This window comes from Mus musculus, chromosome 3 (assembly GCF_000001635.26).
Source record: "Mus musculus strain C57BL/6J chromosome 3, GRCm38.p6 C57BL/6J".
Taxonomy (NCBI): Eukaryota; Metazoa; Chordata; class Mammalia; order Rodentia; family Muridae; genus Mus; species Mus musculus.
The window spans coordinates 142,525,886-142,550,810 of NC_000069.6; the positions used below are offsets into that span (position 1 = coordinate 142,525,886).

The window sequence follows — 24,925 nt, forward strand, 5'->3', positions numbered from 1 at the left end:
GTGTCTGTGTCCGTTTGTCATTCATTTCTCGCTGATGTCTTGCTCACCTGTAACCAGAACCCCATTCCCTGCAGACCTGAGACCCAATAGAGGTTTGTCTGCAGCAGGAGGTCACTCTTCATCTACATTTATTAAGTATTTGAGCTGGACTTTATGTGCTTCAATAGTAGACAAATCACAAAAGTTTAAAGACTACCAAAACCTTCAAATCTAATTCTGGATAGTAGTTCCAATCCATTCAGAATCACAGTTTCACTATTATGTATTCTGAAATGTTTAGGACCACCCATTAAAACATAATAGGTACAGATTTAGAAACTATTTCTATATCAAAATTGTATTTACTGTGGTTATATGGTTTGACTGGTCTTCACTAGTTAACATAGCTTATCAGTGTTGTGTTTTATTAAGAGAAAAGGAAAGGAAGAAAGAAAGAGAGAGAGAGAGAAAGAGAGAGAGAGAGAGAGAGAGAGAGAGAAAGAAAGAAAGAAAGAAAGAAAGAAAGAAGGAAAGAAAGAAAGAGAAAATCCAGGGATATATTTGGTGGCGATGCAGTATGATGTGGGGGAAGGGGGTGCCTTTGACGGCCCCTGCTGAGGTATCCTTTCCCCCTAGGTACCAACCACATGGACAGTATAGTATAGAATAGAATTTACTTAGAGCATGGGGAGGGGTGTTGAGAGAGTAGAGACAGAAAATGACAGAGGGAGGGAGAGAGGGAGGAAGGGAGGGAGGAAGGGAAAGAGAGAGACTGAGAGACAAAGAGAGACAGTGAGAGAGACAGAGAGACACATGAACAGATTGAGGAGTAGAGGTTAGCGGTGATCATGTGGAGCGAGGGGGCAGAGGGGAATGGGGAGAGAAGAAAAAGAGGATAAGGAAACAAGGGCAAGAAGAGAAGAGAGCAAGAGAGCAAGGAGGGGACAAGCAGCCCCCTTTGTAGTGAGTTAGGCACACCTGGCTGTTGCCAGGTAACTGAGAGGCAGGACATACCTGGCTGTTGCGGGGGTAACTTGTGGGGCGAAGCCTAAACACAATGCAAACTGTCACAATGGGAATTGCTATAAATACAAAATGTCAATGAACTCAAATGAGACTTAGATGATCTCATGCAGCATGTTTTACTACCGGATGGGCTGTCTCATGCTTCAAATAAATGACGTCCAGGCACGAAATAATCCAGAAAAATCATAGATACAGCTTTTCAGTCAAACCATCGAGTTCCTCTACTTCTGTATAGTCCTCAATAACTTTCGTTTTTCTCCTGACATTTTTCTCTTCCAAAATACTGCCCCTGTTTCTCATATCACATTACCGAATGTCTCCCTTTCATTCCTGACAGTGCAAAAAAAAAAAAAAATCAGATGTACTTCTGAGATTTTAAAATAGTTTATTAACTACTCAACAAATATTTAACAAGTACTCGGGGCCACACAATGGCCGAGTAAAGCAGACTCTAAACAACTGGCAGAGTCAATGATACAATCAATGCCTGCCACAGAAATTCAAGTCTCATAGGCTAAGGTTGAGAGAAAGGAAAAGAAGCCTGGGACTGAGATGAAGTATGCGTGCTAAGGGCTAAAGGATAGACAAGCATCCAGGCTTGTGGATGTTCACAGTGATCTGGTTGTCTGGAACTTGGTCTGAGTGGTGAATGTGTCACTGGACAGGAATTATCTAAGGAGCTGGGAGGAAAGCTACTGTGGGGAGTTTTCACATCTGACCTGAGTTTAGACTTCCGTTTATTCACGGCCTGGAGGAAATCACAAGATGCAAATGAAGAAGAAAGGACCAGACTGTGCAGCTTGGTTTTCATGGGGGTCCCCTAATAATTGGAGCATGGGACTGTCTTTGACTCTGTTATCTGCCATTAGATCTCCTTTTCCTAGCTGGACTGCCTGGTGGTGTCTCAGTGGGAGAGTATGCACTTAGTCCTGCTGGGACTTGATGTCCCAGGGCTGGCTGGTACCAAAGGAGGCTTCCTCTTCTCTGAGGGTGGAACTGGGAAGAGAGGAAGGGTTGTGACTGGCATGAATAAATAAATTAACTAATAAAAAAAAAACAGAAAAAGAAAGGATTCAAACTTTCTTGTGTCCGGTACATGACTGTATAGAACCATGTTATATTCAGAAAAAGGCTGATGTTGTATCTGCCTTTGTGTTTCCTTGGACAATGGTGTTTCTCTGGGCAATTTCTGGACAGTAAGGCAATGATGTGGAAACTCGTCCTTCAGTTAGAGTTCTCACTGGTGAGAATTACAAGCTCTACAAGTTAATGGGTGGAGCTCCTCTCTCAGAAGTCTGGATAGGAAGAATTCCCTACAGCTAAAGACACAGCTCTCTTTTAGTAGAAGGCACACCCTGTTGAATCTGGACAATGACAAGTGTCGCTGTGGTTGGTGGCCAGCTGAGCAGGGCCTTTCCCACTACATTCCAAAAGCTCCATGGCTCAAGAGAAAATAGCCCAGGCCGTCTGCTTTCTTCCCTTTCTCCACAGCGTCTGCACAGTGCCAAGTGGGTCATGAGGGAGACACTCAAAGAAATGGCTAAGAACAGAAGAGAGACAGTAGTAATCCATGGCCACTAAAAAGGTGCATTGACCAAACAAAGGAGAAAATAGAGGTGGCTGTAAAGAAAACCACCTAAGAAAAGCAAGAGAAAGTGCTGGAGCTCATGGTCAAGTCTGGCTGAGGCCTGGGAAGTGCCCGACAGTGCGGAAGGGAAGTGTGGAATTACCCAAATGCATGTACCCAGAGGCAACGGCAAAGGCATATGGTTCATTGGAGTTTCAGATCCATCTCGAGTCTATCCTTGAACTCCCATTATTACAGCATTTCCCACATGTTGGGTCATTATTCCTGATGATTTCAGGGAGGTCTCATTGTGCTCCAGGTGTCTTAGTTAGGGTTTTGTTACTGTGAACAGACACCATGACCAACGCAACTCTTATAAAGGACAACATTTAAATGGGGCTGGCTTGCAGGTTCAGATGTTCAGTCCACTATCATGAAGGTGGGAGTATGGTAGCATCTAGGCAGGCATGGTACAGGCAGAGCTGAGAATTCTACATCTTCATCTGAAGGCTGCTAGCAGAATACTGACTTCCAGGGAGATAGGATGAGGGTCTTAAAGCCCACACCCAAAGTGACACACCCACTCCAAAAAGGCCACACCTACTTGAACAGGGCCACACCTTCTAATAGTGCCACTTTCTAGGCTGAGCATATACAAATCCTCACAGCAGGTCCATCTGAAATAGATCCATTATGTCTTTTAAAAAGCAACATAAAAGAGAGGGTTGTGAAAGCTTTAACACTTAAGTGTCTGCCCCGTGCCCTGACTCCAGACATGCCTAGTTCATCCAGCGTTACTGCAATGAAGTGCATTCGTGTCCTAGCCTTGAGTCTGACAACTGCTATTCCACAGAGTTCACACTTAACTTTGTTCTATGGGAGAAATTTACCTCAGTCAAACTAACAGATGGGAATCAAATTGATGTTCCCACCTGAAGGATAACCTGAGGACACACTACATGATGGTTCTCAGGCCTGACCAAGCCCCACCTCCTCCCTAGCTCAGAAAGATGATTCCGAGGGGCCTGTAAGAAAGCATCAGACATGGATACTTCACTAGTCTGGTCTGTATGTAGATGTTCCTTAACACAACACGAGGTTACATTCCAATCACAGAATCACCCTGACATGAATATTTGTGAATTTAAAATGCACCAAGACATTTAACCAAACAAAGATGACAGCTTAGTCTGTTGTATGTTACCAGACATCTGGACAGTCACTTAAGACAAAGCTTTTTTTCTTTCTTTCCCAAAACACCTGTTGTAATTCATTTCGGTTTTGCCAAAAAAAAAAAAAAAAACAAAAAAAAAAAAAACCTCCATATAGTAGAAGGCATAGCAAGCTAACCCGTAGGGGACATGAAAAAGGGAGAAGCCAGACTTTCATATGTGCTGCTGCACAGCAAGATAAATGATGGTGACTGTGGCATACATCTCAAAAAAGAAGTGTTAACAGTTTGAAGAGATAGCTATGTTAACCCAGTCTGCATCATATATCACATGAGGTATCCAATGCACAGAAACAACCCATTACCTTTTTAATATGTACAGTATTACTATCATGCACGAGTTGCGCGTTTTTTAAGGTAAAAACGTCTCGTTGGTGTCAACCTCTTGGAATAAGCCAGTGGCAGGAGCTGGCACATTTCTGTTGCAGCATTCTGTATTTCCCAATAGAAGTCAGTATTTAGAGAATCAGCGACTTGTTTTCATCCGCCGCCCATCTGGCAGGGAAGACTATGGACTTGTTCCCCACAGATTCCGTTTTCTTTCCAGGAAAAGCAGAAGCTTCTCAGAAAGTCAGCACAAGCCTGTGTGTGCAGTTTCAGTTTCAGTTCTCCATCCCCACAACTAAGTGCAGGCAATATCCGGTTTCACTCTGGAGTTTAAGAATAGAGAGCTTTCAGGAGGAATCGGGGCGGGCGCAGCAGCAAGCCTAAAGGTGCTGAATCCAGGTAGCAGAGAATCCGGTGCAGGCTGGTGAGTTCCCTGAGACTCCATACCCAATGTACACATCTCCTAAGGAGCTTCAGGGAGGTCCCGAGGTCCCAGGCCATAAACTCCACATTTGGTGCAAGATGACACCGGAGGGTGGACGACCGCGATCAGAGACGGCTTGGTGGCCTCAGGGTGGGTGGACAGCGTTGCTCAGTGTGGGAAGTGCGACCACTCTCGAGCAGCCACCACAGCCAGGCATGGTGGGGGATGGGGTGGGGTGGTGAGCGGTTCCTACGGGAATATCAGCCCAGGGCTACCCACTCCCGCAGGCTACCCATTCCCCTGCATTGTTTCCAAGTAAGAGGGCATAACCCCAGAATCCTCATCTACCATAGTCCTCAGGTACTCCCGCCGCTGTGAGCTCAGCTCGGCTTGAAGAAACAGAAAACATAGCCTTCCCTTGTTGAGTCAGACAGAATTTCCAATTGCGCCCGCCCCGTGCACCGCTGTGCTACCAGTGCACTCTCGCGCTCTGCAATGGGGTACTCAGTCAAAAGTTAGAAACAGCAGGAAAGCCTGAACCCCTTCATGTATTGTGAACTGTTTCAAAGTCGTCCATCTAAGGTTTCAGACCAGTTTTGGAGCTTGTGAAAAATCTCCGGAGGAGGCAGTTTTTTACTGTCTTCCCTGTGGCTCGAGCCACCTTTGGAGACCATGGATAATTTACATGACCAATCGCAGCTATGTAGTTCTACTTATTTACTGTGAATTTTAAGCTTCTTAGTTGGGACAGTAACCCAGACCTGCACGAGAGCAGAGAGAAGAGAAATAACATGCCTATCAATATTTTCCTAATATAGATAGAACTGGTCATTAAGGTACTGTTGTCTTTCACAGAATTAAGGTGAGCTTACGTTTCCCATTCGACACCTACTCTAAATTGATGCTAAGTAAAGAAACACCTACAGTTTTTAAGATGCCACCAGAGGACAAACAGCACCCAGAGTGCCCCTTATACATTATATCATGACATGCCACTAATCAATTGAGAGTTGGTATTTCCCAATTAGGATATTTATCAGTGTAGAAAAGGTGAATTGCGGAAGTTGGTTCTATCAGGGAAGTTTTGGTAATAGGATCTGGTGTTTATTCCCTGATCCACTGGGCAGTTTATAGTCTTCCTGAGCATTCATTTAGCATGTGTGCATGACCTCCAAGACAAGTGAAAAGGAGGCACAATAGCCTTCAATACTTATGGTTGTTTTAAGAGAGAATGCACCATCAGAGATTTGCCCACAGAAGTATTTATTCACGAGGATGTATTTTCAGGGAAATTAGCCACTGGAAAAGAATCATATCCATGTGTCATCTTCAACAGCATGGGCATGAAGCAGGTGGGAGATGATAATTTGCCAGTGTAAGGTCACGTGCTTGTCACTTATCTATGTACAGAAAGTAAGCTGAAGGTCCTGGGGCTGATCTCAGTTGGTAGAGCGCTTGTCTAGCACTTGTGAAGCTCTGGCTTCAGTCCTCAGCATCATATAAACTGGGCACTGCAATACTCATTCCTGATCCTGGCACTCAGGCTGTGGAAGCAGCGGAACCAGTAGGTTTTGTTTTTTATTTATTTATTTATTTTTAATTTAATTTCTTTCAATTTATTCACTTTACATCCCATTCACTGCCTCACTCCCGGTCATGCCTTCCCACAATCCTTCCTCCATCCCCTTCTCCTCTGAGCAGGTGGGCCCCCCCCCTGGGTATCACCTCAACCCTGCATGTCACATCTCTGTGAGGCTAGGCACTTCCTCTCCCTCTGAGGCCAGACAAGGCAGCTCAGCTAGAGTAACATATCCCACGTACAGGCAACAGCTTTTGGGATAGTCTTCATTCTGGTTGTTTCAGACCCACATGAAGACCAAGCCACACATCTGCTACATATGTGTGGGGAGGCCTAGGTCCAGCTTGTGTATGTTCTTTTGTTGGTGTTTCAGACTCTGCAAGCCCCAAGGGTTCAGGTTAGTTGACTCTGTTGGTCGTCCTTTGGGGCCTACAATTCTTGCTCCTATTCTTCCATAAGAATGCCCAAGTTCCATCCACTATTTGTCTATGGGTGTCTACATTTGTCTGAGTCAGCTGCTGGGTGGAGCCTCTCAGAGGGCAACTTGCTCCTGTCTGCAAGCATAACAGAATATCATTAATAGTGTCAGGGATTAGTGCTTGCCCATGGAATGGGTCTCAAGTTGGGTTGGTTATTGGTTGGCCATTCCCTCCCTCTCTGCTCCATCCTCTGTGCCTACATTCCTTAAAGACAGGGTAAATTTTGGGTTGAAAGTTTTGTGGGTGGGTTGGTGTCTCTATTGCTCCACTGGGATTTCTGCCTGGCTAAAGGCGGAGGCCTCTTCAGGTTCCATATCTCCAATGTTGTGAGTCACAGCTAAGGTCATCCCCATTGATTCTTGGGTGCCTCCTTTATCTCAGGTGTCTGTCTCATCCTGGAGATGCACCCCACCCCTGTCAGTTGCAGATTTCCATTCATTCTCGTGACCATCTAGCCACCTCTCCTGTCTATCCCCACACCTGATCCTGAATAACCCCCATTCCCCTCCTCATTCCCCCCTCCCATTCCCCTCCCTCCATCTGCCTCTTATTACTATTTTATTCCTCCTTGTGAGATTTGTAGATTGGGCCTTCCTTCTTGTTGGTATAGCTGAATCTTGAGGTAAAATTATTCCCAGGTTTTTGAGAAACCACCAAATTGACTTCCAAAGTGGTTGTACAAGTTTGCACTCCTACTAGCAGTGAAGAAGTGTTCCCCTTGGTCTACATCCTCGCCAACATGTGCTGTCTCTTGAGGTTTTGATCTTAGTCCTTGTGATGGGTGTAAGGTGTGACCTCAGAGTTTTTTGATATCGCTGATGACTAAGGACTTTGAACATTTAAGTGTTTCTCAGCCATTTGAGAATTCTCTTTTTTAGCTCTGTACCTCATTTTTAAATTGCGCTGTTTGGGTTGTTTATGTCTAAGGTCTTGAGTTCTGTGTAAATTTTAGATATTATCTCTCTGTCAGACATAGGGTTGGGGAAAACCCTTTCCTAATCTGCAGGCTGCTGTTTTGTCCAATGACAGTGTCCTTTGCTTTACAGAACCTTTGCAGTTTCATGAGTTCCCATTTGCCAAGTGTTGGTCTTAGAGTCTGAGCCCTTTGGAAGAACCAGTAGTTTAAAACAAGCTCTACCCCATAAACAAACAAACAAATAAGTAAATACAAATTAAAATAAAAGATGAAATGCCATCCTGAGCTTGTTGGATCCTACCTAGAAAAGCAAAACAAAACAAAACAAAACACCCCTAAAATGTAAAATGTAACCCCTGAAAAAGCACAATGGGAAAGCCAAGTGAGATGATGCCTTCATTTAATCCCAGTAGATCAAGAGACTATGATAGGATTGGGTGTACGAGGGCAGCCTATCTACACAGAAAGCTTCATGCTAGCCTGAGCTGCATGAGACCTTGTTGAAGTGGAATAAAGTGAAAATGACCAATAATTAGATTTGCTTAAAAAAGCTCTGCTCTTGGCTTTGCTGGTTGTCAATCATGGCTTCACTCTGCTCCCTGGTACAGAGCAACCTAGAGAAATAGCTAAAAGACAGTAAGTCATTGCCCTTAACCCAACCACAAAAGCTTACACCTGTCAGATGTAACATGTGTCCTTGTAAAGCAAGAACTTGACTGCCATGTGTGCTTCTGGAAAAAAAAAACCCACAAAAGCCAAACAACAACAACAACAACAACAACAACAACAAAACAACCTTTGCTTGCCTGCTTGCCATACCTTGTGGTCTTAGATTATAAATGAAGTTGGAGATTAGACTCTGGACAGAAGCCTTCAGGAACTATCCTGACTTTGGGTCACTGGTGAATACGTCTCCTCTCTTCCACTCCTCTTGCCTTGAGAGTGCTTATGTCAGAGAGGCTCCTGAAAGGCTGTCACACAAACCCAACAACAAAGATCAATAATTCTAAGTTGATGCACCCATTGCACAGACACACTGTCATGCCACTAGAGGTGGCTTGGAGATCTCATATTCAACTGAGTAGACTTTTTGGGGTTTGCAGGTTACCATGGCATCTGGTCCCAACATGGAGGCTCCTGTGTGCCTAGTGGAAAATGAGAATGAAGAACTGAGGGTGAACTCCAAAGCAATAAACATTCTTGAGAGGATCACTCAGCCTGTAGTGGTGGTGGCCATTGTAGGACTATACCGTACGGGAAAATCCTACTTGATGAACCGCTTGGCAGGACAGAACCATGGTAAGTGTGGTCCTCAGACAAAAGTACCGAGTCCATTTGGAATCATTGGCAATTCAAAGTGGTCATTATCTCCTGCCCAATTCAATCCCCATCTTGTTTCCCACTTCTCTCATCTTGCTTACCATGGAGTCAATGCAAATGTGTTTGTTTATTGACATAGTAAGATGGAATGATGGAAGGAAGCAAGAAAGTGAGGAAGGACTGCCTCTGTGAGGCTGGAAAGGAGGGAGAGAGAGCAGGAGGAGGTGGAAGGAGAGGAGGGAAGAAGGGAGAGAGGGAGGGAGGAAGGGAGGAAGACAGGGAGGCAGGAGAGAGAACAGGAGAGGGAGAGGAGGGAGAAGAGAGATGGAGGGAGAGAAGGAGGGAAGGAGGAGAGAGAACTGGAGGAGAGGGAGGTAGAGAAGGGAGATAAGGAGGGAGGAGAGAAAGAGGAGGGAGAGAAGGAGGGAGGATTTGTGTTTATGTTACACCTTGTTTGAAATAACTATATTTTATGCCTTACACCATCACTTTAATAGTTATATCTATGTTTCTTTCGTAAGCCTTTAAAGTATGCATAATACAACTTAAAGATTACATAAAATACAGTGTAAGGCATCACTAACGAGTCTTTATTTCATTATCGATCAGGTCAAAATATTAAACTTTGTTAGCATTCAAATACGGTTTCATGTCATCTCATACTCTCCCAAGGCTCCTTATTTTCATGAAACTTCTGCCACTGATTTACAAAAACAGTTAAAAAAATACAAGTGTGTATCTATAAAAATCAGTTCTCTTTGACCTACTATTAAACTTCTTAAGGAGTGTGCACATATATAAATAATTATATAATACATATATGCATTTTTAATGTATCACAATATTTATATTGGAAGTGTGCAGATGTCACTGGCTTCTTTTGCTCAACACCCAGTTTGTTATAAGTATTATTAAATTACTAATTTTTAATTTCATAACATGTCACTATGAAAATAGCATTATTTATTGTGGTGAATATTGATTTATTTCCAGAACTTATTTTGGAGGACAAGGCTTTTACACATAAGCTTGTCTTTATGCTGCCACATTTTTGCATGAACTTCTCTTTGTATGACATAATCAGAAGTGAATCTCTAGATTCTAGGACATTTGCATGAAGCAGTGTTTCTTGATGACATCACATTCCTTTTTAAACTTTATGTGTAATTTTTATGTTTATTCATAGCAATAGAACATTTTGTACTCCTTTACAAAAATTGCGTCTGAATTTAAGTTTTGCTAATGTGGTGAACTTGGGGTGGTACCATGAGCTTATAGACAAGGGGAAAACAGCTCTTCATGTCATGCAATTTGCATGTCTTGCTTTGTAAACTGCACACTGGAGTCTTTTTAAAAACCAGAGCATTCTGTTTTTTTTATTGATCTCTTGACAATTTGCCCTGGTCCCACTACTTTCTTCTTCCTTTATAGACCACCTAGCTGCTCTTTCCCTCCTCATACCTTTTACCTGAATAAACTCAGAGCTATTAAGGGTGGAACCTCTGCCTCCTGTATTGTAAGGATTCATATAAATCCATGGTGCTTTCATATTCTCTCACACAGGCTTCAATCTGGGCACCACAGTTAGGTCTGAAACTAAGGGCATCTGGATGTGGTGTGTGCCTCACCCCAGCAAGCCCAAGTTCACACTCGTGCTTCTGGACACGGAGGGCTTAGGAGATGTGGAAAAGGTAGGTTTGGTCTTGGTTCTCTGTGAACCATTTGACTGCTGCTTTAGTCCAACTTCTGTGCTGCTTGCAAGAATTGCAACCAAGCTATTGATAAGGAGAATAAGTTGCTTCCCTTGGTGAAGTTTACTCCTTTGATAAACTCAAATGTTCTGTTGTAATGGAGGATAGTCTTATCTTGATACTTTTGTGAACAATACAGTTCAGTTCTTAATATTTATTAAGAAGCTGAATTCTAGTGTTTCTTACTATATGCTACAATCCTGCAGTGGAAGGCACAGATACATAACTTCATCCAGGAGGAAGCAGGCATATACTCTGACATCAGTACAAGGTGCTGTGGGTTCATAGAAGTAGACAATTCTCCAAGTTATCTGGTTGCATAATCCTTCTTAAAGGCAAGCTGTCACCTTTGAGGTTATTGAAAATTTTAATCTAATGGAAGTAATAGCAATAGCCTTAGATATCTATTATTGTTAACATAGGAGTAAACATTTCATTATGGTATATAAAATTCCCAATAATCAACCCTGTATTAAACCAAGATGAATTCTTCTGCAAGCAAGTTGGTGTCTGACCTAAGCTTTGCTTCTATTGATATGAATGTAGTATTTTTAGGGCTATCAAAAATGGGCATTTTAAAAAATATGCCCTCGGAGTATGAAAGATTTCCTGCCTGCTACATCACATCTAATAAGCCCAGAATCCATATTATGCACAAGAACAAGGGAGAGACACCACGGATACTGTGATGATAGGGTTTGACTCGCTGGCTCTGAACATTTTGAGACAGGATAGCATCTACCTCTGTTTGCCTGGCCTTCACAGCATTACATCTTACCTCATGTCTTGACGTCCTGCCCCAGCTTCCAAGTCCTCACACATAGTAACTGCTTCAGTCAAACAAAATAGGTGTACAGTGCATTTCATATGGCCTGTGCATTGTGATTGCTTTTAATTACTGAGTATTTATCTTCCCACATGTGTGATTCATTAAATCTATAATTACACTTACTAGCAATTACTTTAAAAAGGCTGTTTTTATACCGTTGCCATCATATCCCATTAGAGTCACATTAGTCTAAAGTTACATAGACCTTCTTGCCACTTATTAAAATTAATTATTTTTCTTCTCTATTAGCATTTCATTGTACTTTTGGCACAGATGATTATCATGGTTGTGTTTCTATATGTACAGGACTTTTTGTCTGACCCTATTGTTATATGAAAATTTGCATTCACACAGCTCAATGTAGTACTTGAGATTTTGTAGATGTTCCATGAATAGTAGTTGAATTTCAGTCGTTAATATGACATAATCAATGAACTGTTAATGAAATGATATGTTACTATTGTGCATACATTTCATTGTGTCTAAGCACAATAGCAAACATTTTTCATATTTTGACAGTATCATTGATTTCGGTTGTGGAAACTGGTAAAGGTCTGTTTCAAAATTGATAAAGAAATATGAATTTGTTATTGTTCATCTTATTATTCTGAAGTTTTGCTGCTTAAGCAGCAAATAAACAAATGGAAGAAAGAATGGAGGATAGAGTCTGAAGTTCTTTGCCCTTATGTGCTCTCCAGGGTGACCCTAAGAATGACTCGTGGATCTTCGCCCTGGCTGTGCTTCTGAGCAGCACCTTTGTCTACAACAGCATGAGCACCATCAACCACCAGGCCCTGGAGCAGCTGCAGTATCCTTCCAGGGACCAAATTGCCATGTTTCGTTGGCTTAAGATAATAACAACTGGGCATATTGCATATATTACTCAGTTCTTAGGATTTAGGAAAAGGGTAATGTCCTAACTGGTTCTAGGTGTCAACTTGATACAAGCTGGAGTTACCACAGAAAAAGGAGGCTCCCTTGAGGAAAAGCCTCCATGATTTCCAGCTGTAAGGTATCTTCTCAATTAGTGATCAAGGGTGAGAGGGCGCATTGTGGGTGGTGCCATCCCTGGGCTGGTGGTCCAGGGTTCTATAAGAAAGCAAGCTGAGCAAACCAGGGGAAGCAAGCCAGTTAACAGAACTCCTCCATGGCCTCTGCATCAGCTCCTGTCTCCAGGTTCCTACCCTGTGTGAGTACCCTGACTTCCTTTGATGATGAACAGCAATGTGGAAATGTAAGCTGTATAAACCATTTCCTCCCCAACTTGCTTCTTGGTCATGATGTTTTGTGCAGGAATACAAACCCTAAGACTGGTATGCAAGACAAAGAGGGTGCTTGTAAAATGGATTTGTAAGAAAAATGTGGGAGAAGTAGAGTAGTGCCTTCTATTCCTTAGCTAAGGTCCCAGCTATGTCACAGAACTGACAGAGCGGATCAGGGCAAAGTCCACTTCACGGTCTGAAGAAGTGGATGACTCTGATGAGTTTGTAAGTTTCTTTCCAGATTTTATCTGGACTGTTCGAGATTTCGTTCTGGAGCTGAAGTTAGAGGGACGTGTCATCACAGCAGACGAGTACCTAGAAAATGCCCTGAAGCTGATCCCAGGTATCAAAGCCAGCTTGGGTGGGAAGGGCTCCAGCTGTCTCGTTCAGAACTTGCATAAATGTTGATTTGACACTGGCATAAGCTCTAAGCCAACAATAAACTGATGAGAGCTGAAAAGCAATTGAACATTTTCCATGGTTATTATCCTGGAAAATCTTCAGCTGTTGGAATTTAAGGGCAAGGGAAACAATGAGGCACAAATGTTGGACCTAATGGTCTCCAGCCAATTAATAGTGAAAAAGTTAGTTGGATAATGATACACTCTATAATGTCCACACTCCACCCATCGTGCTCCTTATAAAGGATTTCTGTATCTTTTCTTTCTTTCTTTCTTTCTTTCTTTCTTTCTTTCTTTCTTTCTTTCTTTCTTTCTTTCTTTCTTTCTTCTCTCTCTACATATATTCTCTCCCTCTCCCTCTCCCTCTCCCTCTCCCTCTCCCTCTCCCTCTCCCTCTCCCTCTCCCTCTCCCTCCCCCCCCTCTCTCTCTGCGGTGTTCTAACACTAGCCCTAAAATATATTTCTATCTATCTATCTATCTATCTGTCTGTCTGTCTATCTATCTATCTATCTATCTATCTATCTATCTATCTATCTATCTTTACACACACACACACAAATATGTGCACAGAGAGTTCACAAATCACATGAAATTCCATAAAATGAAGTGATCTACTCCAGATTGTAATTCTTTTGTTCAGTGTATTTCAACACTATGATTTAAGATTTTTTTTTTTTTTTAGGGAGAATATACTATAAATAGTTAAGAAAAACATTGATACTTCCAATCAACAAGACTCAAATCTTTTATTTTATGTTTCTTATAACATCTGTCTCTTCTCTCGACAGCCTTACAGTTAATATATTTGGCATTATATATTTATTAAATATACAGCATTTATCTCTTGAGAGGGTGCTCTCAGTAATTTTATTGATTCATTCATTTCTTTTTCATTCAACAAACATTCACTGAATGCATGCATGGCATAGGAGTGCTCTATTTCATTCATTGAATGCTACAGTGGCGTAGGATGGCTCTATTTCTCAGTCAACACTAACAGACTCTAATTTAGGGAACAAAAGAGGTCTTCACATCACAGTCAGTTAATATTATTCCTCATAGTTGGCAAGGCACAGAATCCTGAGTGCATTTATGAGTATGTGTACAGGAAGCTGATATGTGTGCTTTTTTTTTTCTCTCCTGACCTGATATGTCATCTTTCATTTTTCCTGGTAGCATCTTATTCTTCTCCACATCACTTTGTTTCATAGCCCAAGTTCATTTCTGACAAAGATACAGGAAAATCAGAAAACTTCTTCTAATACTTTGGTTTCATTAGTTAATTATCCAGTATTTTGTTTTGTGTTGTTTTGTATTGTGTTGTGTTGTTTTGTTTTGTTTTAAGTTCTTAATTCATTGGGGCCTGTACCAACAAGTACTAGGAAGACCAAAGATTAGTTGCCATCATTCAATGGATGAATGGTCCTCTTAATCTTCATCATTACTTCATTGCTCTTTAACTCCAAGCAGAAATGAATTTACCCTTGTCTTAGATCAGTGGTTCTCAACCTTCCTACTGCTACTAATATGTACCTTTGTAAGACCCCCTTTCGGGGACCCCCACTCTAGTTTCGGGAGTGACAGAGCACCCAAAGAAACACGAGAATCCATCTTGCTGTAATCACATGAGGCAGTTTAATGCTGGAGCTCCAGACCGACATACATCCCACACAGAAGATAACAGATGTTGGCCACAAGGCTCAGAAGCTAGGGGTTTTTATGGGGTAAGGGGCTTAGGGGTGTGGAATTCAGCATAGCGACACACTATTGGCTTATTCAAACATCAGCAGAAAAATTACATGTACATGCAGGGTGTCAGAGTTCTGTGAGTTGTTGACTCAGTTCAGATAGCCCTGCTATGTCCTCACATTCCTCTTTATCTTTCTGGTCAAGATGTTCCCAGGAATGTTTTAACTACAGGGCATACCTGGGTTTGTTTTTCTTTGTTCTCAGCCCCAGGCAGCCTCTAGGCTCATAAACAACCATCAATTTCTGAGTACTTTATATGACTTACAAGTCTTGAAATTTCATCTTTCTTTCACCTTATGTTGTAGTTGTCCCTACCATAAAATTCTTTCATTTCTACTTTATGTGTAAATTTGCTACTGTTGTGAGTCATAATGCAAATATCTGTGTTTTCTGATGATCTTCAATGAACCCTGTGTAAGGGCCACTTGACTTCCAAAGAGGTTGTGACCCACAGGTTGAGAACCACTTTCATAGATGCTCAAATGAAGAGTAGTCATGTGGAGTGTTACCACAGATGGAGAAATAAAAGAACACCTGGGATGCCAAGCTCTCTGGAAAGGGAAACAATAGGCCCTTAGCCTGAAGACTGTCCTTTCCAACAGCAAATCTCATTTATATGTATTTTGCAGGCATGAGTATCAAAGCCCAGAAAGCTAACTTGCCTAGGGAATGCATCAGGCACTTCTTTCCAAGACGGAAGTGCTTTGTCTTTGATCGACCTACAAAAGACAAAGAACTTTTAGTGCATGTTGAGGAAATGCCAGAGGACCAGTTGGATCACAGTTTCCAAGTGCAGTCAAAAGAATTCTGTTCCTACATCTTCTCCAATTCGAAGGCCAAGACCTTGAAAGAGGGAATCGTTGTCAATGGAAACCGTGAGTCACCCTTGCCCCAGTTAACATCTCTTTACTTTAAAACGGTGTATTGTAAAACATTGATTATATGTTAGTATCTGATGTGATTACAAAGAAGCAGCTGTTCATGCTACTCAGAAAACTTTTTCTAAGAAGGACATACATTTTAAGGAAAATATTATCTCTCTACTTGGGTCTTTACTGAAATCTTATACATGTTAAATGCTCATGATCAAAGAAGCAAGATGAAGATTAAAGAGGGAATACCTGTGTTTGAAGTAATATAAAGGGCACTCATGTTTCTTTGTCTGGCTAGAAAAGACAGTTGTAAAGTATGTAAGAGAATAAGTTTCCTAAATATTTATTATGAGTTTGAGATTAAAAATAAAAGTCATTATTTTGGGCAAGGATGATGATGGAGTCAGTAGAGTGCTTAGCTTGGCAGCATGAGTTCAATCCCCAGATTCCACCTACAGAATTGAGAGTGGAGGTACACACTAGGAACTGGGGGCCTGGCAGAGGCAGGCAGGCTCTGGGGGCCAGTCCTGTATACTTTCAACCAGTAAAGGACTTTATCTCAATGAAATATAAAGTTAAAAGCAGGCAAGAGCATCAGACACAGCCTCTGCTGGGTTGCCTTCTTCAGCTATAATGTGAGGGGCTATGATATTATTAAGTTACATAATTTTATTGTAATTTGATGTGCCATATTTGGTTGCTGTCCATGGGAGGCCTGTCCTTTTCTGAATGAAAATGGAGGGGGAATAGATGAGGAGGGAGAAGGTGAAGGGGGGCAGTAGGGGAGGAGGTGAGGTGACAGAAGGGAGGAAACTGCAGTCAGGATGTAATATATGGGAGAATAAATTAATAGAAAATATAAAATTTAAACGAGGGATGGCATTTGAGACAATAGAGGTTGTCATTTGGCTTACACACACACACACAGACACACACACAGAGACACACAACCTCCCAACCCAAAATAACTATTGTCTTATATATACATATCCTTCAATGAAATGACTTTGTACAGTCACATGCCTGTAATAAGAGCTGTTCCTCTCACATAATGCTCTGTTATTATCGTGAAATTTTTGAGTTAAAAAAAAATCAGTTTCATTTGAGGCTGGGTCCTACAAAATAGGTCTTCGCTCTCATACATAAAATTTTCCTTGCTTAAGTAGTCTACTTCAGTGCCGACTCATGAATAATGTGAAATTAACGAGAGCTAGTTTGATATTTAGCCTTAAATTCTGTCCTGCGGTTAGGACTGGCGACTCTGGTGACGACCTACGTGGATGCTATCAATAGTGGAGACGTGCCGTGTTTAGAGAACGCAGTAACAACCCTGGCCCAGCGTGAGAACTCCATAGCTGTGCAGAAGGCAGCTGACCACTACAGTGAGCAGATGGCCCAGCGAATGAGGCTCCCCACAGACACGCTCCAGGAGCTGCTGACTGTGCATACAGCCTGTGAGAAGGAAGCCATTGCTGTCTTCATGGAGCACTCCTTCAAGGATGAGAATCAGCAATTCCAGAAGAACTTGGTGGTACTGAAAACTGCCTTTTCTGTTCTATTCCAAATCCCCATGTTTAGGAGTATTGATTAATGGCTGCCATCTTGACCTTGTCATTCTCCATTCTTGTGAGTGACAGGGTTCTCCAGGATCAAAAGCGAGGGACTTGATTGTTTTTTACTGGAGCAAAGGAATTTCCAGTGAACCTATCAGCATGCAAAAGCATGTGTGGGTTAGCTCAGGTTTATAGATTATGAGCATGGTTCAGGGAGGCTAGACCATTCCGCTCTGGCTATCTGAGGATAGAAACAAGATGTAAAGTGGGTTCCATTCTCGCCTGAAAACTCTGGAGAGTCTCCTACCTCAAGAGAGTCCCCGGACTGTAATTTATACAACACAACATGTTGTTGTTCTATCTCCAAGCACCCATCTCCTCCATGAAGGAATTGATGAAGGGTTCATGAACCTGTACAGAGTTCCAGTCACTGTGCTGAGTCACTTGTTCCTGATACATTTTTCCCTATATAAATCTCTGGAGGGAACTCCCTGCCAATTCTACTCCATTGCTCAGTTAATCACATGGTTAATCACAGTGTCTGAAAGAGCCAGCAGTTCTGCCATTTGACAGGGGATAAGCAGGCCACGGGAGGCGTGAGCTATTTCCAAGGTTATTTAGACAGTGGCTCAGAGACTCTGTGGGACTGAAGAGAATTTTCTAACTTGTGGTATAATTTTCACAGCAGAGTATATTACTTCCCTCAAGACCACAGTTGGATCTGTTCTCTAACAGCTTCCTTCTCTGATATCTCAACCATCCCCTGGCAGGTCACCATAGAGGAAAAAAAGGAAGATTTCCTGCGACAGAATGAAGCAGCGTCTCTCAGTCACTGCCAGGCTGAGCTGGACAAGCTCTCAGAGTCCCTGAGGGAGAGCATCTCACGTGGAGTTTTCTCTGTTCCTGGGGGTCACAGGCTCTACTTAGAGGCCAGGAAGAAGGTTGAACAGGACTATGAGCGAGTGCCCAGGAAGGGAGTGAAGGTGAGGGACAAGGGTGAGCATCAGGGAGATGGGTGTAGGGTTGCCAGGAGTCTCGCTCCTCCTTAGAACTCGGATGAAGTGTTGGTGAGGCAGGGGAGGAGCATGTCTGCCTATGCACTTCCAGCTTCTCTAGATCCAGAATGAATTATTCTTATTTACTTATTGAAAAATTTAATAGTATTTTATTGTTATACTGCACATGACACTGTGTTACATTAAGAAATTTTCATACATGTGTAGACATACACACACACAGACATACACAGACACATACACACAGACACACACACAGACACAGACACAGACACACACACACACAGACATACACACACAGACACACACACACAGACACACACACAGACACACACACACACAGACATACACAGACACACACACACACACACAGACACACACACACACACAGACACACACACAGACACACAGACACAGACACAGACAGACAGACAGACAGACAGACAGACAGACACACACACACACACACACACACACACACACACACACACACACACATACACGGTATGATGAGCATATCCCCTGTATCTCTTTATCCTTTTTTTCAACAAACCCAAAACTAATCTTTCCCCCGAAGTAATTTAAAATAAATAGTTCTAACTGGAGTAGAACAATCTTATTCCATTGATTAAACATGGCAATTGTTTCTTAACTAAATACATGGGATTTGAAGAACAAAGACACACTTGCCCATGAGCTATGGATGAGCTTGTCTCAGATATAAATAGTCAGTTGGTTACATCAGGGCAAGAGTTATCCTGGCATAAACAGTGAGCAGAAATTATGATGCAATTAGTATTATCATGGTTGCAATAATAATAATAATAATAATAATAATATTTACATGTCATATTCAATGCCCTCTTTTTAAGTTTTAGTTCCCATTGTGCTGTTCTAAGATGGAATCCTGAGGTAACCAGAACAGACTGGCACTGAATTTGCACTTCCATGGCCGTAGCCTCGCCAAAATTAGGATTACAGACATGAGCCACCATGCCCAGACTTTAATACCTTGCATTACATGACAGATACCATCAGTAACCTGAAAGTGCATGCCACTTTGGAAGTTACAATTCAATCCTCAGAATAAGGGTATAATTAAGTACTACTGTTGTGCACATTTAAGAGTCGTGGAATGGGATGGAGGAGATCCTAAGGCATTTTAAGGCCACAGAAGGACAGGCAGGGCAATTCATTGTAGTGAGCAGCCACACAAACCTCAGAAGACAGCCCTGACCTGTGTTTTTTGTGACCTGGCAATTTCTTCTGCTTATTTCACCAGGCAAATCATGTCCTTCAGAGCTTCCTACAGTCACAGATTTCCATTGAGGACTCCATTATGCAGTCAGACAAAGCCCTCACTGATGGCCAGAAGGCCATGGAAGGTATGTGGGAGGGCTCAGCTCTCACAGCAATCAGTAGGCTTCTGCTAAGCCTGCTGACTGACAAACAGGAAGATCTTTTCACATAGGTTTCACACTTCTGCTAATCTGAAATTAAGAGGGTGGTATGGCCTCACTCAGTGACTGTGACAGGCACCTTCCAGGATCATTCTGAAATGTGTTCTGGGGATGTGGTGGCTAGAATTCAGATGTTTCTCTTGCATGGTTCAAAGTCATCTGGGTCTCTGAACCCAAGAAAAGAGAGGTCACTCCTGACCCTTGTGTCTCCTCTCTCAAACCTTTGTGGGACAGCTGAGCGAGCTCAGAAGGAGGCAGCTGAGAAGGAGCAGGAGCTACTAAGACAGAAACAGAAGGAGCTGCAGCAGGTGATGGAAGCTCAAGAGAGAAGCTACAAGGAAAATGTGGCCCAGCTGCACGAGAAGATGGAGACAGAAAGGAAGAACATCCTGAGAGAGCAAGAGGTGAAGCTGGAACACAAGTTGAAGGTAAGGCTGAGTAGGTCCCCCAACTTCTCAGAAGTGCCCAGTTCTGGCTTTTTCAAACATCTCCCAGTCTTCTGAGTGGTATAGAGGGACTCCAGGCTGTTTTGAGTCATCTCTCATAATCCAGGAATCAGGCAAATTCATCAATGAGCACTTTTGGGGAGAGAGATAGACACATGTCCTTAACTCCTTGAGTTCCAAGTGCCAACCTCCAACCCCCCAACCGTCAATAGGCATGGTTTTCCAAGTGTATTTTTCTTTTTACAGATTCAAAAAGACATGCTTAATGAGGGATTTAAAAGGAAATGTGAAGCAATGGATTTGGAGATAAGTCAACTACAAAAAGAGATTCAACTAAATAAGGAGAAGAATAGCTCATTGGGTGCAAAAATCCTTGATGGGTTTGGAGATGTATTAATTTCAGTAGTGCCTGGTTCTGGTAAGTACTTTGGTCTAGGGTTGAAAATATTAAGCAGCCAAATGAATCAGACACAGAATTCAGACAAAGTTAGAAAACTCTAAGTATAGCTTTCCCCCACCTCCCTGAGACTTACTTTTGAAGTCCATCTCACTTTAATTTCATTTATCAAATTTCAAAAACCAAGAATATAGGTCACTCTCTATAAATTAATGGCAAGACCCCATTGCTGAAAACAAATGTATACAACTCATTGATTGATGGAGAACTCAAGCTGGTGCCCATAGATCCTTCTCCTTATATGCGGACATCTTTGGCACAGAATGACACTCTGCATGCTACCAAAGGAAAAACACAAATGCCAGCCCAGCCACAAGCCCTTTGATCTACAATGGCATCCTGCCTGCAAAATATGCAAATGCAGTGGTGGCACAAACTGTGGGAGTAACTAACCAATATCTGATTTGATTTAAGGCCAACTTCACGGGATGAAACCCATGCCTACACTGCCTGGGTGATCCAGAACCTAGATCAGATAGCCCAGCGAACCTTGAGTAAAACCAAATACTATTGTTGTATTAAAAAAAAAAAAGTAGCAATATAATGACTCTTCCTGACATTCTGCAGTACTCATTAATCAGTGCCTTGCTCAGCCATCATCACAGAAGCTTCCCCCTGCCACAGATGGGAACAAATGCAGAGAGGCCCACAGCCAGACACTGTACAGAGAGAGAATGAGAGTCTTGGGAACACTCAACCTTAAGTAGGGTGTCTTTATCAAACCCCTCCCCTCGGGGCTCAGGAACACTGTGAAAGAGGAAACAGAAAAACTATAACAGCCAGAGAGGACAGAGGGCACCAAGAAAAACACCCACCTCGCGGGGGCTGGAGAGATGGCTCAGAGGTCAAGAGCACTGGCTGCTCTTCTGGAGGTCCCTGGTTCAGTTTCCAGAATCCACATGGCAGTTCACAAATGTCTGTAACTGTGGTGCCAGGTGATCTGACACCCTCATACAGACATACATGCAAAACAAAAACAAAAACAAAAAGCAAAAAAAAAATCAAACAAACCCCAAATAATCAACAACAACAACAACAACAAAACCAATCAAGCAAGCAAGCAAGCAAACAAACAAAAACAACACCAAACAAAACCAGCTAACCAAGGAATCATTTAAAAAAAAAAATGCCCACTGAACCAATATGATCAATGTACATAGGAACTCACAGAGACAGAGGCAAGGATGCACAGGCCTGCACAGGTCTGCACTAGTTGGGGTTCTAGGGCTGAAAGGAAAAGTGGACACAAGCCCTCATCTCTGACACAGAAGCAATCTTCAATTCATAACCACTTACAAATGGAAATTAATCTTACTCCAAGAGAGTTTCTCCATCTCATGGAATGGGCTGCCTGACGCCACAGTTATTTTCCTTCATGGACTGGGAGACACTGGGCAAGGATGGGCAGGAGCTGTTGGTTGCAGGCGGCAGAACATCCCACATCAGGCACACCTGTCCACATGACACCCGATATGCCTATTACAGTCAACATGAATATGACCAGGCCTTCTTGGTTTGATATTGGACTTTCTGCAGATTTCCAGGAGGACGAATCTGGAATTAAACAGGTGGCAGGGAATGTAAGAGCTTTGTGATAGATCGAGAGGTGAAGGATGGCATCGCTTCTAACAGCATTATTTGGGGAGGATTTTCTCAGGGAGGCAATTGATTTTTTTTTTTTTTTTTAAATCATGCTCTTAAGACACAGCAAAAACTGCAGGACACCAATGGGCTCAGTTGCTGGCTTCCACTTCCGGCTTCTTCTCCACAGGGTCCCATCAATACCACTAACAGAGATATTTTTTGTTCTCCAGTGCCATGGAGATTGTGACTCTTTAGTTCCCCTAACATCGGTTCTCTTCCTGCTGAAAAACTAACAGCATTGGTTAATCCAGCCAATGTAACCTTCAAAGCTTTGGTGCACAGCTGTTGTCTGCAGGAAATGATGGATGGCAGGCAATTCATTGATAAACTTCTACCTCCAGTGATTGACATCACTAAGAGCCTTGTGTAGACGCTGGCTGGCATCACTGTAGTAGAGTACCTGATGGGAAAACTTCTAATGTTGCAGTGTTAAAATGATTTACAAATACATACCAGTGAGACAGACTAAATGATGTCTTCCTCATGGGAAATGTATGATCCTTTACATTTCTACAACATATTTCAGTATTATACAATCCAGAATATCTAAGTGTTAAAGAAGGAAAAGTAGGCAGCTAGCTTTTTTTTTTTCTTAAATTAATCCATCAGTCTTAATACATCATTTGAAAAGTGACTAGTAAGCTCACTGAAAAATATTTCAGGGCTAAACAAGCCGTTAGGATGTAAATGATTTCTTAATTTTGTGAATTAGACTATAATTTTACTCCACAATTTTATGGTCTCTATGCAGTGTCTATATTTTCATATGTGTATTCACATATACATGATGAATTAGATGGTATTATAATATCCTTAATACTAGGGATAATGCTTTTAGAGCATCAAAGAAAAAATAATACTGCTCTCTTCAGTTAATGGCCCTTTTAGTGTGGAAACCAGGCCTTTCTTTTTCTGCTATTTCATTTTTTCTTCTCTTGAGAAACAAAAAAATAGTTGGTTTCTTTCTATCTTGATTTTCTATAGAAGTCCAATATTGCCTCTTTGCCATAAAACCTACCAATATATACTATAATTTTACAGTTTGAAACATAGACATTGTATTTCAAATCTAGGGGTAATGTGAAAAAACAAACATTACTAAGATTACATATTAACTAATTGCACCTCAGTCCAGCTTTAGACTGCAGAGTTATCAGAATCTTCAGCCCTGGTGATAATTCTATGGTTTTTTTGTTTAGTAAAGAACTGAAAGAGTAAATAAAACCTTATTATGTTAAGAAATAAATACTTAAGATCAGTTTTGAAGTCTAATTCTAAGACAGTTACAACTTACAGAAGAGTTTGAGTTTACATTTTCTGTACCTATGCTATGTTTAAATGCAAATACTGTTCAACATGAGCAATTCAAAAGTTTTATTTTCATCTGGTCATGAACTAATTAGAAAATTTCATTTTAGGTAAAAAAAAGTTTTTTGAGAATAAGTCTCCAGTGTGTACATTAAAATAACAATAAATTGAGTTTAAATAGTGCCCAGAATATTGATGAAAATTATTTAAATTAATTTACGAGTAATAAAGACTGATTAGAACACACTCATAAACTCACATACACACACACACTATACATAAAACAGCTGAATACATACAAAACTGTGGTTATTGATGAGCTGTTGCTTTTGTTGCCTTTCTTGCTGTTTATTAACTGACAAAGACCATGCTAACAATCATCTTTATGAATGGGTGCTAGCTGATGGGCAGATCATTTGTATGGGCTAGATAAAAATGTTAATAATGAAGCCATGTGCTCAGGTTTGAATTGAAAACAATTAAAAAAAATCACTTGCTATTTTGTTTTCCTTTGAAGAATATAAAGTTATTTCAGTTAGATCATCAGTAAAGTTTTATCTGGGCTAAGAAAATTTCCCTTGAGTTCTTGTGCTGTAATGTGGGAAAATATCATGTTTTTCACAGTTTCCATCAATGTGAAATAAAATTTAATTCTGGCAAAAAAGTCTATATGGTGTGTATGTGTGTTAGAATATGTGTTAGTGTGGGTATGGGGGACGCTTCCTGTTGTCTCTCCTCACCTTCCACCTTGTGTGAGACAGGGTTTCTTATTTGTTGTTGAGTTGCTTCCTGTTGCTTGCCCCAGGCTAACTGACCAAGTTCTCACAAGGTCCCTGGAAAGCACCACCCTCTAGCACTTCAGCTGTTTCCTCTTATCCTTTTCCATCAAGGAAGCAGATGTAGAGGTTCCTTGAGTAGTCTTTCTTGACCTAATGGCTAGATATAAGGAGTCTTGGTTCTTACAAGAATTTGACACTAAGTTGATGGTTAGAGAAAACCCCATGTCATGATGAGTCACCTACATACAATGTCACTACAGAAAGAGCCTAAGGAAACTCTCTGAAGCCTCATGGAAACATGGGGGTAGGGGCTGTAACATTCTGTGAAATGAACTGTGGCCTTAAAGTGATATTCGCATCCGGTTCTGCTCTGGGGTTGGGAGAAGGAAGGCAGCAGATTCTGGCCCTTCACCAGGTGCCACTGACCTGAGCAATGGAACCTGCCTTTCCCTGTGCCCTGATCATTTAGGGGCATGAAGTCCTGTTTCTTCTCCTAACTTAACTCTTACTCCAGACCCTAGTGACCACCATCCCTGCCCACTTTCATGC

The 24,925-nt window shown here is 41.8% G+C and overlaps 1 protein-coding gene across 2 annotated transcripts; it reads left to right on the forward strand.

Annotated features, from left to right (window-relative positions):
* Nucleotides 1–4,450: 4,450 nt before the first annotated feature.
* Gbp7 (guanylate binding protein 7) lies at nt 4,451–24,266 on the forward strand. 2 transcript variants are annotated; one of them, NM_145545.4, is made up of 11 exons: nt 4,451–4,554; nt 8,614–8,827; nt 10,412–10,539; nt 12,127–12,236; nt 12,837–13,033; nt 15,471–15,716; nt 16,964–17,244; nt 18,037–18,249; nt 19,565–19,667; nt 19,977–20,170; nt 20,435–24,266. In NM_145545.4, the coding sequence occupies exons 2-11, from the start codon at nt 8,638–8,640 to the stop codon at nt 20,687–20,689; spliced, it is 1,917 nt and encodes a 638-aa protein (NP_663520.2). In that variant the 5' UTR covers nt 4,451–4,554; nt 8,614–8,637; the 3' UTR covers nt 20,690–24,266. The 2 variants fall into 2 exon arrangements, with proteins under 2 accessions (NP_663520.2, NP_001076781.1); NM_001083312.2 differs by having other exon boundaries at nt 8,632–8,827.
* Nucleotides 24,267–24,925: the final 659 nt, after the last annotated feature.

Excerpts from the sequence above, each read along its gene's own strand:
- Gbp7 (NM_145545.4), top strand. The coding sequence starts at position 8,638 with ATGGCATCTGGTCCCAACATGGAGGCTCCTGTGTGCCTAGTGGAAAAT. Across the intron at positions 10,540-12,126 it reads GCTTAGGAGATGTGGAAAAG|GGTGACCCTAAGAATGACTC; the intron begins GTAGGTTTGGTC and ends TGTGCTCTCCAG. Across the intron at positions 13,034-15,470 it reads TGCCCTGAAGCTGATCCCAG|GCATGAGTATCAAAGCCCAG; the intron begins GTATCAAAGCCA and ends TGTATTTTGCAG.